At 45.3% G+C, this 16064-nt stretch overlaps 1 protein-coding gene across 1 annotated transcript in view; it reads left to right on the forward strand.

Moving 5' to 3' along the window:
- LOC139406062 (voltage-gated delayed rectifier potassium channel KCNH8-like) overlaps positions 1 to 16064 on the forward strand; it is a 190651-nt gene that overhangs the window by 130770 nt on the left and 43817 nt on the right. The window contains exons 3-7 of the mRNA XM_071148525.1: positions 2156 to 2290; positions 7819 to 7958; positions 8858 to 9113; positions 10258 to 10415; positions 11032 to 11236. Coding sequence (XP_071004626.1) covers positions 2156 to 2290; positions 7819 to 7958; positions 8858 to 9113; positions 10258 to 10415; positions 11032 to 11236 — 894 coding nt within the window. The remainder of the gene's footprint in view (positions 1 to 2155; positions 2291 to 7818; positions 7959 to 8857; positions 9114 to 10257; positions 10416 to 11031; positions 11237 to 16064) is intronic.

Here is a 16064-nt window from a genome sequence, read left to right on the forward strand (position 1 = left end):
CAGCCCCATGTTCCCTACACGTGCGCCAGCCCCATGTTCCCTACACGTGCGCCAGCCCCATGTTCCCTACACTTGCGCCAGCCCCATGTTCCCTACACGTGCGCCAGCCCCATGTTCCCTACACGTGCGCCAGCCCCATGTTCCCTACACGTGCGCCAGCCCCATAGCAATTTTCATTTCAGACAATGAGCGTCAGCCCCTCGCCATTTGAGTGACAGCTAGCAAGATGCACACTCGGCAGAGCGAGCGAGAGAGAAAGCCATGACGTGGTGCACACACTGTATCTGCACACACTGTATCTGCACACACTGTATCTGCACACACTGTATCTGCACATATTTGCCATTTTTGGGGATGTAATCCAGCTTTCATCTAAACATACACCCAACTGGGACCATGAAAACACACCGTTAACCATAACAGTAATAGGACTCTATTCCTCTCTACGAATGTGAGGCTGTTTTCTCCTGATCGTATGCATGTATGTACAGCCACAACATGTCCACCACCATGTCACACTGTCTTATGACTTTGTCAAGCTTGTTTTTGATGTTCCATTTGCAGTGCAGACAGACAGGCGGAGTGGTATGAAATATATACAAATACAAGATAATGAATCTTTGCAGATAAAAATGTATAGAAGTTGTCGCGTGTAATCTGACTTCAACTGAGAATACTCTCTAAATAAGAACTTCAGAAAATAAATGAATTGGGTACAAATGCATTGGCTATGGTGCACGCAATGTGTTTCCACGGTATCTGTCTTCTTCGGGCAGTTGAAGCACTGAAAGGTCTGACATGGGTATTTGGCTTGTTCAAATCAACAAAGACACAGATTCAAGACGGCTGTTAAGTGTTGCTGATCGCATTTGATCAAAAATCCTCACATTCACTTGGTGAGATATCAAATCATGGTACACGTGGATGTGTTGGGAGCCAGTTGGTCTTGTAGTGTAGGTACCAGATGTGTTAGATTCAAAGAGAATCGTTTTTTCCCCTGTGGTTTTAGTCTGTAGAGGATGCAGTCGGTGTGTGGACAGCTGTGTGCTTCTGGCAGGCCTGCTCCTCATCCATGCTGGACGCTGTGGTGTTCAATATTCTCTATGTGTTGTGCTTATCATGACAGGTTGGATAATGCCTGCCGGCACATTCATGCTCCTTCATATAGTTGGCGGAGATTGATTCGTCAAATTAAATCATATGAATCTTCGTCTTCTTCATTGTCATCATCATCATCATCACCACCTGTTTTTAACCACAGCTTTCAGACAATGTCAAACCCTTCACCTTGGCTGAGAGTTGCGTGTATCAAGTGTAATGGTGATCTGTAGTTGTGTCACAGTGTGAGGAGAGCGACTCACAGACCTGTATGACCTGGGTCAGCCACTTCTCACATCACACCTCTACGTGTTATCTCTTCTGTCACTCTCCTTCCTGCCTGCCAGACACCTGGGAGGACATAGCATGCCACACATCTCTCACTGCCAGGCACAGCACGCCATACAGTATGGCAAAGAAAGAGCGCGTGAAGTGCTGTGTGGATGTACATGAATACAGTATGGATGATGTCAATTGAATAGAGAATAGCAAACTATTTCTCCGGTCTCAGATAAAGCTGTATATTTGTTTATTTTTTCGCTTCATTGTTTTCATGCCAAACTCATTCCACTTCCTGAATTGACCAAATTAGAGCTACGCTTCCTGAAATGAAAAAGCTTTTAAGCAATAAAGACATCCTGCATTCATCTCTCTCTGTCTCATCAGTAATAACTGTCTGATAGAGCTCTGGGACTCAGGGTGCAGAATGTGAGGCACACACACTAACACTACACATAAAGTGAGGTGGTGAGATGTTGTTTTCTGGGTTTTGATGATATTGTATCATATTGGGACGAGAGCATTCAGTGTAAATAGCTTTTCTATATTTCCAATTGAAATCAACATGTTCACTGGGTTTTATAGGGAGGCAGTGGGATGGCAGAAGCTCTTCAAGTCTCTGTAGACAGCTGGAGATGAGCTGATTAGCTAGGGGGACAGAGTGTGTATTAAAATGGTGTGTGTGTGTACATCATTATCAGTATCATCCTTACATGTATCTGTTTTTGTACCAATCTGCCGCTAGAAAAATTTAACTGATTGACTGTGTCTCTTCCAGGTACCCAGTTCTGGTGTCTGCTGGACATCGTGCCCATTAAGAATGAGAAGGGAGAGGTGGTGCTGTTTCTGGTGTCCCACAAGGACATCACTGACAACAAGAAGGACCAGGACCCAGAGCAAGGCCCAGAGACTGGTGAGTTACCCTGGGTTAAACCAGGACCCAGAGCAAAGCCCAGAGACTGGTGAGTTACCCTGAGTTAGACCAGGACCCAGAGCAAGGCCCAGAGACTGGTGAGTTACCCTGAGTTAGACCAGGACCCAGAGCAAGGCCCAGAGACTGGTGAGTTACCCTGAGTTAGACCAGGACCCAGAGCAAGGCCCAGAGACTGGTGAGTTACCCTGGGTTAGACCAGGACCCAGAGCAAGGCCCAGAGACTGGTGAGTTACCCTGAGTTAGACCAGGACCCAGAGCAAGGCCCAGAGACTGGTGAGTTACCCTGGGTTAAACCAGGACACAAACCAGGACCCAGAGGAAGGGATAGAGAGAGGGATGGAGGAAGGGATAGAGAGAGGGATGGAGGAAGGGATAGAGAGAGGGATGGAGGAAGGGATAGAGAGAGGGGTGGAGGAAGGGATAGAGAGAGGGATGGAGGAAGGGATAGAGAGAGGGATGGAGGAAGGGATAGAGAGAGGGATGGAGGAAGGGACAGAGAGAGGGATGGAGGAAGGGATAGAGGGAGAGGAAGGGATAGAGAGAGGGATGGAGGAAGGGATAGAGGGAGAGGAAGGGATAAAGAGAGGGGTGGAGGAAGGGATAGAGGGAGAGGAAGGGATAAAGAGAGGGATGGAGGAAGGGATAGAGGGAGAGGAAGGGTTAAAGAGAGGGATGGAGAAAGGAATAGAGAGAGGGATGGAGGAAGGGATAGAGGGAGATGAAGGTTAAAGAGAGGGATGGAGGAAGAGATAGAGAGAGGGATGGAGGAAGGGATAGAGAGAGGGATGGAGGAAGGGATAGAGAGAGGGATGGAGGAAGGGATAGAGGGAGAGGAAGGGATAGAGAGAGGGATGGAGGAAGGGATAGAGGGAGAGGAAGGGATAAAGAGAGGGATGGAGGAAGGGATAGAGGGAGAGGAAGGGATAAACAGAGGGATGGAGGAAGAGATAGAGAGAGGGATGGAGGAAGGGATAGAGAGAGGGATGGAGGAAGGCATAGAGGGAGAGGAAAGGATTAAGAGAGGGATGGAGGAAGGGATAGAGAGAGGGATGGAGGAAGGGATAGAGAGAGGGATGGAGGAAGGGATAGAGAGAGGGATGGAGGAAGGGATAGAGAGATGGATAAAGAGAGGGATGGAGGAATGAATAGAGAGAGGGATGGAGGAAGGGATGGAGGAATGAATAGAGAGAGGGATGGAGGGAGGGATGGAGGAATGAATAGAGAGAGGGATGGAGGAAGGGATAGAAAGAGGGATAAAGAGAGGGATGGAGGAAGGGATAGAGGGAGGGATGGAGGAAGAAAGGGAGGAGAGAGAGGGATGGAGGAAGGGATAAGGAGAGGGATGAGGAAGGGCTAGAGAGAGGGATGGAGGGAGGGATAGAGAGTGGGGAAGGGATAGAGAGAGGGAGGGATGGAGGAAGGGCTAGAGAGAGGGATGGAGGAAGGGGAAGGGAGAGGGGAAGGGATAGAGAGAGGGAGGGATGGAGGAAGGGATAGAGAGGGGGGAAGGGATAGAGAGAGGGATGGAGGGAGGGATAGAGAGAGAGGAAGGGATAGAGAGAGGGATGGAGGGAGGATAGAGAGAGGGATGTAGAAATGGATAGAGAGCGGGATGGAGGAAGGGATAGAGAGAGAGTAAGGGATCGAGAGAGGGATAAATAGGGGGATGGAAGAATGGATAGAGAGAGAGGAAGGGATAAAGAGGGGGATGGAAGAATGCATAGAGAGAGAGGAAGGGATAAATAGAGGGATGGAGGAATGGATAGAGAGAGGAATGGAGGAAGGGATAGAGAGAGGGATGGAGGAAGGGATAGAGAGGGAGGAAGGGATAGAGAGAGGGATGGAGGGAGGGATAGAGAGAGAGGAAGGGATAGAGAGAGGGATGGAGGAATGGATAGAGGGAGGGATGGAGGAAGGGATAGAGAGAGGGATGGAGGAAGGGATAAAGAGAGGGATGGAGGAAGGAAGGGAAAGAGAGAGGGATGGAGGAAGGGTTAGAGAGAGAGGAAGGGATAGAGAGAGGGATGGAGGGAGGGATAGAGAGAGAGGAAGGGATAGAGAGAGGGATGGAGGAAGGAAGGGAAAGAGAGGGATGGAGGAAGGGTTAGAGAGAGGGGTGGAGGAAGGGATAGAGAGAGGAATGGAGGAAGGGATAGAGAGAGTGATGGAGGGAGGGATAGAGAGAGGGGTGGAGAAAGGGATAGAGAGTGAGATGGAGGAAGGGATAGAGAGATTGATGGAGTGAGGGATAGAGAGAGGGGTGGAGGAAGGGATAGAGAGGTGGTTGGAGGGAGGGATAGAGAGAGAATATGGAGGGAGGGATAGAGAGAGAGGATGAAGGGAGGGATAGAGAGAGACGATGGAGGGAGGGATAGAGAGAGGGATTGGGGGAGAGATAGAGAGAGGATGGAGGGAGGGATAGAGAGAGGGTTTGAGAGATAGGATGGAGGGAGGGGTAGACAGGGATTGAGGGAGGGATAGAGAGAGGATGGAGGGAGGGGTAGAGAGAGGGATTGAGGGAGGGATAGAGAGAGGGATGGAGGAATGGTTAGAGAGGGGGATGGAGGAAGGGATAGAGAGAGTGATGAAGGAAGGGATAGAGAGAGGAATGGAGGAAGGGTTAGAGAGGGGGATGGAGGAAGGGATAGAGAGAGTGATGGAGGAAGGGATAGAGAGAGGAATGGAGGAAGGGATAGAGAGAGGAATGGAGGAAGGGATAGAGAGAGTGATGGAGGAAGGGATAGAGAGAGGAATGGAGGAAGGGATAGAGAGAGGAATGGAGGAAGGGATAAAGAGAGGGATGGAGGAAGGGATAGAGAGAGGGATGGAGGAAGGGATAGAGGGAGAGGAAGGGATAGAGAGAGGGATGGAGGAAGGGATAGAGAGAGTGGAGGAAGGGATAGAGAGAGGAATGGAGGAAGGGATAGAGAGAGGAATGGAGGAAGGGATAGAGAGAGGGATGGAGGAAGGGATAGAGAGAAGGATGGATGGAGGGAGGGATAGAGAGAGGGATGGAGGGAGGGATAGAGAGGGGGTTGGAGGGAGGGATAGAGAGATAGGATGGAGGGAGGGATAGAGAGAGGGATTGAGGGAGGGATAGAGAGATAGGATGGAGGGAGGGGTAGAGAGAGAGGATGGAGGGAGGGATAGAGAGAGGGATTGAGGGGCCGGCTGCAGGCATAAGCGGTCGCTTTCAGCTTGGAACTCAGTTGGGGTCTCAACTTACTGTTTAGAATTAGAATAGTAGAATACAAAAGGTGCAAGTTTGAAATGTGATTGTGCTTCAGCAGTTTTTCTCTTGTCATGTCAGTCACTGACAGTCACTCAATGGTCAGTTAGTCTGGCCAGCTATCTAAACTTGTAGTAATCATGGCCGAATACCAACTGGGCACGCAGAGTACGTGCCCAGGGGCCCTGACCTCCAGGGAGCCCCCATTGATTTTGTAGATCACTCTCACTCACATATCATTAACGTAGCATAAGTCTCGGCAACGTTTTTAGAATTGCAGGAAATTAGCTATAAAACTGCAAAAATGTCTCTACACCCCATGGTAAAATGTGTAGATTAACCGGAAATGAGCTTTAAAACTGCAAAAATGTCTCTGCGCCCCATGGTAAAATGTGTAGATTAACCGGAAATGAGCTTTAAAACTGCAAAAATGTCTCTGCGCCCCATGGTAAAATGTGTAGATTAACCGGAAATTAGCTTTAAACTGCAAAAACGTCTCTGCGCCCCATGGTAAAATGTGTAGATTAACCGGAAATTAGCTTTAAAACTACAAAAATGTCTCTACGCCCCATGGTAAAATGTGTAGATTAACCGGAAATGAGCTTTAAAACTGCAAAAATGTCTCTGCGCCCCATGGTAAAATGTGTAGATTAACCGGAAATGAGCTTTAAAACTGCAAAAATGTCTCTACGCCCCATGGTAAAATGGGTAGATTAACCGGAAATGAGCTTTAAAACTGCAAAAATGTCTCTACGCCCCATGGTAAAATGTGTAGATTAACAGGAAATTAGCTTTAAAACTGCAAAAACGTCTCTACACCCCATGGTAAAATGTGTAGAATTGCAGGAAATTAACTTTAAATTAAATCTTACTCTCCGCCTTCAACAAGGGGGCTACTAAAATGTTTTGCCCGTGAGGTGGTTGGGGGCCCAACACCAAATCTCGCTTAGGGCCCCCAAAGGTCCTGGCAGTGTTTTCACACCTACACACTCTATTGTTGTCTGCTCTATAATAAATCAGACAGAAGTGTAAAAAAAAACACTCTCTGTCCCTCATCCCCCCACTCTCTGTCATCTTTACTGATGAGTCATTCAGTTACATCCTTGTAGACTCACCTCTGGCCCTATACACTGTAAAGGTGTCTCATTAAAAGTGGTGCCAAGATACACCCGACTCAAGGAAGGGGGAATAGAAACACTTTCCTTTCCTACGACTCAAGGAAGGGGGAATAGAAACACTTTCCTTTCCTACGTTTGGATTTCAGAATGTGTCTGTTGTTGTGCTCACATGGCTGAGGGAACTTTTTATGTACCTTAATGTTAAACTCTGATGGTGGCATTGGTGGCATTTTCGAAACGACACATAATATAAACACATTTTGGTTTCAAAACTATAAATCCTACACATGCATGCTTACTATTTAGAAAGTTAAGAAAGTACTGTGGGATTCAGAAAAAGATATCAGAAACAATGTGACTACTACAGAGCCTGAGATACAGCAAAAAATACTGAAATGTACAGATTTTTATTTAGAATTGTTTGAGGGGTAGGGATCCCCCCAATTGTACACATGTTGGAAAATTTGAGATTTGAAAGGTTTGAGATAAAATATGTCACCAATTACAGTTCCAACAGGAATACAATTGAAAAAAATAATAATAATAATAATTTTCAGATCTTTTACCTACAGTAATAGTGTCGCTCCAAACATGCACAAATTCCCATTGGAACACCATTTTAAAAGTGCAGAGCCTGTGCAATGTGCCATACCTTCACCTCTCATTTTACAGAAATGATATGAGGAGAAAGCTGAAGTCTCTACCTATTCATTGATGTAAATATATCCTCTGTCTGATTCCCAGTTCACCTACTAGATAGCAGTAGGAGATCACATGACATCTCTTGGCCACTTGAAACCAGTTGCACCTGGTTTGGGTAGTGAGTCACTGTGCCAAAATGGCTGAATGGATCTTCAAGTCTATCATCTTAAAATGACCTTACCAATCAGGGCTTTCAAGTCACGGAGTTTGTTTTTTGGAAATAACACACAGACAGGTGAATAAACTTCAAACTTCTTATGACATTTCCAGCAGTAAGATTTGAGTACGATTTCCAAAAAGGCCTGTAGCTTTCAAATTATATATCATTTTTGGGGGGGTACACCCCAAAGGGCCCAAAACAACCGCTCAGCGTTTAACCAGTTAAATGTGTCAAATAAAATATAGATGTCTACAAAATAATTCATTAAATGATTCATGAATTCCACAACCTTCCCCAGATGAGGAAACGGGTCTGGAAGTGCACAAGGTCACCCGTCCCCCAGGCTTCAACACCAACCGCAGACGCAGCCGGGCGGTGCTCTACCACCTGTCTGGACACCTGCAGAAACAGGACAAGAGCAAGATCAAACTCAACAACGTGAGTTGCTGTGTCACACACACTCTTGCACACACACCAACACACACACGTACAGATATAGGATATTAATTTGAGCCAGTTTGCTACAGCAGGAAAATAATCATGCAGCAACAGGAAATGTGAATCATTATGTGGATTATAATTGATGAAATAAATGTAGGGGTTGATACATACTTGCAAATCAAGTCTTACATTTTCAAGTGGAAATGACAAACTTTAGAAGCCTTTTTAAGCCAAGAGTATACTACAAGTATGCGTTTTCTGCTGTCCAGGAAAATTCTCATCAACAAAAGAGTGATCAAATTAAGATCCTACATCTGTACACGCACACACCTTGCCTCGACAGCTAAGTGTCCAACCACATCTCAAGGAGTGCTACAATGACATTGAGTAAGCTTGCTTTGAGGACAATCCTGAACAACCCGTAGATGTAGATGTCGAATAGATTAACCTTGTAGCTCCAGACCAAGCCCATCCAACCCACAGTGTAAAGTGTCTTCAGTCCAAACCCAGGGTCAAGTTCACAGGATTTACAATGATAGTCATGTTGCTGAGTTTTCATTCCAGGATTAAACTGAGTTTTCTGAAATACACCAATAAATAAGGTTTACTGAAGGGTACAGATGGGAGGAAGGTTGACTGAGCAGGTTCTCCTTGACGTTGGTGAAAATAGCCTTGCATTGATATTTCTGTTCATTTAGACATGCAGTCGTTTTCAAAAGAGAGAACTCCTCCTTTTTATTCTATTGCCTATAACTATAACTAACCAGAACCTAGAGTTGTTCCTGCTTAGGTCATGTTCTCATGAAAAACTTCAGACCTGAAGTAGTATGTTGTGTTACTAGTACCGTATGTAAGTCCAGTTCTTGACGTGCCTATCTTCCTCCTCACCCCTCCAGAACATGTTTGGGGACAAGCCACCCATCCCAGAGTACAAGGTGGCAGCCATTCAGAAGTCCCGATTCATCTTGCTCCACTACGGGACCTTCAAGGCAGGCTGGGATTGGCTAATCCTGCTGGCTACCTTCTATGTGGCAGTCACGGTGCCCTATAATGTGTGTTTCACTGTGGTGGGGGGGCGGGACGAAGGGAGCTCTGCCCCCCGCAGCCCCCCCAGTGTGAGTGACATCCTAGTGGAGATCCTCTTCATGCTAGGTAAGGAGACAAGGAATAGAACTTAAAGTTATTCTCACATTACGGTTAAAAGAATCGCACATTATTTGGATGTTTTAATAATATTTAACATGTTCAACTGCATCTATAAGTCTTACATTATAACATTATTCCAACACTATTTGAAATCAAATAAAAATCTAAACAACGTTTATTTGAGGCATACACAGATTAGCAGATGTTAAGGCAGGTGCAGCGGCTGCTCATCCCTATTTAAAGACTTTATGATTATGACATTCTATGTCTCTCAGTCGACTGCATTTACCTATGGCTGGGTACCTTCCTCTACACAAATACATTAACACACTGTGTGTACTCAAGCCTCCACAGACTCCCCTTGACATTCATTGAGTTGACGTTTGCATTCATTTCATCCAACACTAATTCTATTGCCTACAGGTACTTAGTACATTCATTGTGGGAGAATTACATCCAGTCATCTTATTAAATTAAAGTTAATGGTAATTAACACTTATTTGTTAAGCATTTTATTAGCAGCCCATGTGGAAAACTCTGTTCATCGTCTCACTCTGTTCATTGTCTCACTCTGTTCATCGTCTCTCTCTCTCTCTCCCCCCCTCTCTCCCTCTCCCTCTCCCTCTCCCTCTCTCTCTCTCTCTCTCTCTCTCTCCCCCTCTCTCTCTCTCTCTCTCTCTCTCTCTCCCCCTCTCCCTCTCCCTCTCTCTCTCTCTCTCTTTCTCCCCCTCTCTCTCTCTCTCTCTCTCTCTCTCTCTCTCTCCTTAGCAGACAGCTTGGCATCATAAAAGTTCACTAACTGCAGTGTTAACGATACATCTCTAGTCAAATTATTTATGAACCACATGCAATACACCATTTCTCTCAATTGTTTTTAACAAATAAAAAGCCTAACTGAATACATTCTATCTGCAGCCATTCAATTATACAAACCACCTATGGACCATTTCCCTCAATTGTTAATTTACCCTTTTAATATAAAAGCCACGTGAGTCAATAAAGCCACGATACTGTATCTATAGCAGTGAACTTACACAGTATGAACAATCAAAAATGTGCTATTTGTCTGAGCTATTCATGAATTCATGAATTCATTTGTTAATAAGAAATGAATTGTAAATAAATCCTATGTATTCTTGTCGTTGTGCAGATATTGCATTGAACTTTCGGACGACCTTTGTGAGCACGTCGGGCCAGGTGGTGTACGATGCCCGTTCCATATGTGTGCACTACGTCACCACCTGGCTGTTTGTTGACCTCATCGCTGCTTTGCCCTTTGACCTGCTCTATGCCTTTAACGTCAGCGTGGTGAGTGGGTGTCAGGGTGTGTGTGGGACTGTGGATATTGAAAAGTAATAGATTTGGTTGGTCTAGTGCTTGTATGGAGATGTATGGGCCAGTCAGTTCCGTAGAGAACTAGAACCAAGTAGCTCTGCGGGATACAGCTGCAGGAGAACTGACACCTATGATGTCACTTTTCATCAAACAATCTTTTCCACAGAGATCCAACAGTACTTTACCTTCAGAACCGAGATATGTGTGCCTGTATCTATGTTTCTACAGTATTTTACCTTCAGAACCGAGATATGTGTGCCTGTATCTATGTGTTTCTACAGTACTTTGCCTTCAGAACCGAGATATGTGTGCCTGTATCTATGTTTCTACAGTACTTTGCCTTCAGAACCGAGATATGTGTGCCTGTATCTATGTTTCTACAGTACTTTGCCTTCAGAACCGAGATATGTGTGCCTGTATCTATGTTTCTACAGTACTTTACCTTCAGAACCGAGATATGTGTGCCTGTATCTATGTTTCTACAGTACTTTACCTTCAGAACCGAGATATGTGTGCCTGTATCTATGTGTTTCTACAGTACTTTACCTTCAGAACCGAGATATGTGTGCCTGTATCTATGTTTCTACAGTACTTTGGGGTCCACCTGCTGAAGACAGTGCGGTTGCTGCGCCTGCTGAGGCTGCTCCAGAAGCTGGAGCGCTACTCCCAGTACAGTGCTGTAGTCCTCACCCTGCTCATGTCCATGTTCGCCCTGCTGGCCCACTGGATGGCCTGCGTCTGGTACTTCATCGGACGCAGAGAGATCGAAAACAGCCCCAACTCCTGGGACATCGGTCAGTACACCGGGATGTCTGCATTGCACATTGAGATTGTCATCTGTTTTGTCAAGGGAGCCTTAGCCAAGATGCAGCATCACAGGCATCCAGTTGTATAATATATCTAATGATATAATATTAATGAATAAAATAACATACATGGGTCTTCCTAGACCTTCTGTACAATGACTATTCATGATGTAATTCAATTCAGGACTTCTAACGCGTCTGGCTGTTGCAAAAGGATGTGTCTAATCATTTTAGCCTAAGATTTGATCAGGAAACAGCAGTTATGCTGTCATGGAGGATGAGTCTCCCTCATAGTATTCATGATAAATACAATAGATGATTTTAATAAGGCGAAACCTCCTTGATATTCTACATGCATCACTAAATAGAAAACTGCATCTTAAAATCCTCTGGGTAGGTAGAAAAAGACACACACACACACACACACACACACACACACACACACTCACAAATACAAACACACTCTGTCTTAGTCAGAGAGTGAACTGTAATCCGTTTTGACTTTCTGAACTGTAGCAGATATGGCAGTGGGCGACTGGCCAGGTCCAGACCATGTCCTCTCTGCCAGCTCTACTGCCTTAGGGGCCCCAGGTTCCAACCCCTGCCTGAGACACAGTAACTGACTGATCAATACACCTTAGTGGTCAGTCACTTTATGGAGCCGCCCCTGGAATCAAGAGCATCATTAACATTAGTCATTGTGGACCTGTCTGGACCTGTCCATAGTCTGACCCACGGCCTAATATTAAATGGCTCAGAAGTCGATATTTATAGTGTCTCAGAGTAGAAGTGCTGACCTAGGTTCAGTTTTTCATTTTAGATCATGATGAATAAGATGGGGAATCTGATCCTAGAGCAGCACCCTTACTCTGAGACACTGATCCCCAGAAAGGATACTGACAGTATCTTTATGTCCTGGACCAGTACCAAAGCACCAATATAAAGTGCATTCGGAAAGTATTCAGACCCCTTGACTTTTTCCACATTTTGTTACGTTACAGCCTTATTCTAAAATGTATCACATAGTTTTTTTCCCTCATCAATCTACACACAATACCCCACAATGGCAAAGCAAAAACAGGATTAGACATTTTTTTTATTGTATTTTTTTTATATCACATTTGCATAAGTATTCAGACCCTTTACTCAGTACTTTGTATCTTTGGCAGTGATTACAGCCTTGAGTCTTCTTGGGTATGATGTTACAAGCTTGGCACATCTGTATTTGAGGAGTTTCTCACATTCTTCTCTGCGGATCCTCTCAAGCTCTGTCAGGTTGGATGGGGAGCGTTGCTGCACAGCTATTTTCAGGCCTCTCCAGAGATGGGGTTCAAGTCCGGGCTCTGGCTGGGCCACTCAAGGACGTTCAGGGACTTGTCCTGACGCCACTCATGCGTTGTCTTGGCTGTGTGCTTAGGGTCGTTGTCCTGTTGGAAGGTGAACCTTTGCCCCAGTCTGAGGTCCTTAGCACTCTGGAGCAGGTTTTCATCGAGGATCTCTCTGTACTTTGCTTCGTTCATCTTTGCCTCGATCCTGACTCCCTGCCACTGAAAAACATCCCCACAGCATGATGCTGCCACCACCATGCATCACTGTAGGGATGGTGCCAGGTTTCCTCCAGACGTGACGCTTGACATTCAGGCCAATCTTGGTTTCATCAGACCAGAGAATCTCATTGTCTGAGATTCTTTAGGTGCCGTTGGGAAAACTCCAAGCGGGCTGTCATGTGCCTTTTACTGAGGAGTTGCTTCCGTCTGGCCACTCTACCATAAAGGCCTAATTGGTGGAGTGCTGCAGAGACAGTTGTCCTTCTGGAAGGTTCTCCCATGTCCAGAGAGGAACTCTAAAGCTCTGTCCAAGTGACCATTGGGTTCTTGGTCACCTCCCTCATGTCCTTCTCCCCCGAATGCTCAGTTTGGCCAGGTAGCCAGCTCTAGGAAGAGTCTTGGTGGTGTCAAACTTCTTCCATTTAAGAATGATGGAGGCCACTGTGTTCTTGGGGACCTTCAATGCTGCAGAAATGTTTTGGTACCCTTCCCCAGATCTGTGTCTCAACTTAATCCTGTCTCGGAGCTCTAAGGACAATTCCTTCGACCTCATGGCTTGGTTTTTGCTCTGACATGCACTGTCAACTGTGGGACATTATATAGACAGGTGGATCCCATTATAAATCATGTCAAATCAATTGCATTTACCACAGGTGGATTCCAATCAAGTTGTAGAAACATCTCAAGGAAGATCAATGGAAACATGATGCACCTGAGCTCAATTTTGAGTCTCATAGCAAAGGGTCTGAATACGCATGTAAATAAGGTATTTCTGTTTTAAATTTTAATACATTTGCAAACATTTCTAGAAACCTGTTTTCACTTTGTCATTATGCTGTAATGTGTGTAGAATGCAGATATTTTTTCTTCATTTAATCCATTTTATAATAAAGCTGTAACGTAACAAAATGTGGAAAAAGGGGTCTGAATACTTTCCGAAGGCCCTGTACCCCAGGGTGTTCCAGCCAGGCCTGCTGCATATCTTTAGCCCAGCCCCAGGACTCAAGCGCCATGAATCCAACTTGTTCAGAGACTGTCATTGGTTTCACAGGCATTTCCTGGTTGCTCATGCTTATTCAAGGCTTTAATGGTGGGTCAGTTTGTATTCTGAAGTTTAGGGTTTGATTTTGAGGGTACCCACAGCCATTCCTGACCGGTTGCAATTTTCTGTAAGTTGATTGAGCCTGTACTATTCAAAGCTTGATTGGCGGGTAAGTTGGTACGTTGTGGGAGGTGATTTTGGTGGTAGCCATAGCCATTCTTGAGCTGTTAGATTTAGTTGGTTTAGAAAAGCGGGGTGCCCTTCAAATGCTAATGCAAGGTCAGACTGATCTTTAATTCATTAGGATGATTACAGTTGATTGGGTAGGCAGAGGTTTGGCTTGTCCCAGCTCAGTATAAAAGCGAGTTGGACCAGTTTCATATTATACTGTAGTGATATGAGATTGATACATTTATTTGAGACAAAAATATTTCTTTAGGTGGGAGACTGTCAAACATGAATTGTCTTTTGAGCCTTACATAGCCATCAGCATTGCCAAAACATTCCATGAAAGCACCAAATGTAATAGCATATTTTCAATTTCCTATACAAACACCCAGAAACCCTCACATCTTATACGCCTGTTTTCTTTCATCTGTTATTATTATAGATCAGCAGTATTTATAGACCGGCTCTAGTAACATGACAAACACATCAACAGCAGCAGCAGCTCACAACAACAACAGCAAGACCACAGGCGTGCATTTGTGTTTGTGTGTTTGTGTGTGTCTGCAGGTACTGTAGGGTTGTACTGTGAACGGCTGCAGAACCTTTTGTCTGCATACATATCAATAATTCAAGTCCATGGGAGCAGCTCTTAGTCAGGGCTGATGCTCAGTTCTCTGCTCCCTGCGTACACCCTTCTCCTCGATGCAACCACAGCCACGATGCACAATACTGTCTAATACTCAGTTCCCTGCTCCTTGCTGCTGCCTCCATCCCTCCTTACCGTACCCTTCTCCATACAGGCACAGGCACCCTGCTGCTCCATGCTAGCATAGCCACAATATATCTCTCTGCACCCTTCTCCTTTCCGCATCCACAGCCGCAATACTGCCTGACAAATGATTTTCAGCTCCCTGCACCCTGCCCTTTCTTACAAATGGCCAGCTATCCAGCAGACTACTGCAGAGCCCTGTGGTGGAGTGTCCACTGAGCTAGGCAATATACAGGCAATAGAGAGCAGAAGAGAGACGGGGAGAAGGAGGGGGCGGTAGAAGAACTGGCTAGAGCGAGGCTGCCACATCAATTATAGTATTCTAGAGTTGTATAATGGAAAAGGGAATAGCCATTGTTGAAAAGTAAACATTGTTGTGTTGAATATGTGTTTGAAATTCGTGTGGGTGTATGAGAGACCTTGGATCCTCACAATGTCTAAGAGGACAAAAAGAGCAATTACTAAGCAGATGAATGCTGCATCAAATAAGTCCTTGACTAGGATATGACTTTGTCCAAATGTCAGCCTATTCCTTATGTAGTGCACACTTTTGACCAGGACCCATATGTCTCTGGTCAAAAGTAGTGCAATATATAGGGAATATGGCACCATTTGGGACGCAACCTATATTACAGACAGAGTATCTAGAGAGGGAGGGGGGAGGGAGGGAGAGAGAGGGAAAGAGAGGGAGAGAGAGAGAGAGGGAGAGAGAGAGAGGGAGAGAACGTCTCTGGTGAGAACTTGACTAAAGGCTGATGTTAGAATCTTGAAAGGCACATTTTATTTAGTTCTCGGGGACAATAGATAGCGTTCAGGCAGTTTATTCAAATGGAATATATGGGACCCAGTGTGATGTGTATGCACTCGTGTGTGTGGTTTCTAACTTTGTCTCTGTCAGCACCTCATCTAGAATTCTCCATCTGTCCTTTCACTCTTTCTCATCCCCCTCATTCTCTCCTTACCTGTTGTTTTGGATGCTGTGAAGACTGAACTCTCAGAGAGGTTGTTATCTTTTGAGTGTCACGTCAAAGATTCACAACTTCAGTAGAACCGTCTGTGCTTCTCCTGCTACGTCTATCAAAGACGTGGGCTGGGTGACTGACAGGCTGACAGACAGAGCTAGAATAACAGTATGTAACCTCCTGGGATACACCTGCAGACAGATCACAAATCAATCAAGCTTTGGCTCTGATACAGTTTCTTAGAGAGAGGAGAGTAAGCCTGCTAGCAGCCTTATATAGAGGTCTGGCCTGGAGTTCAGCACCATGGACAGCATTATTTCAGAGCAAA

This window comes from Oncorhynchus clarkii, chromosome 3 (assembly GCF_045791955.1).
Source record: "Oncorhynchus clarkii lewisi isolate Uvic-CL-2024 chromosome 3, UVic_Ocla_1.0, whole genome shotgun sequence".
Classification (NCBI taxonomy): Eukaryota; Metazoa; Chordata; class Actinopteri; order Salmoniformes; family Salmonidae; genus Oncorhynchus; species Oncorhynchus clarkii.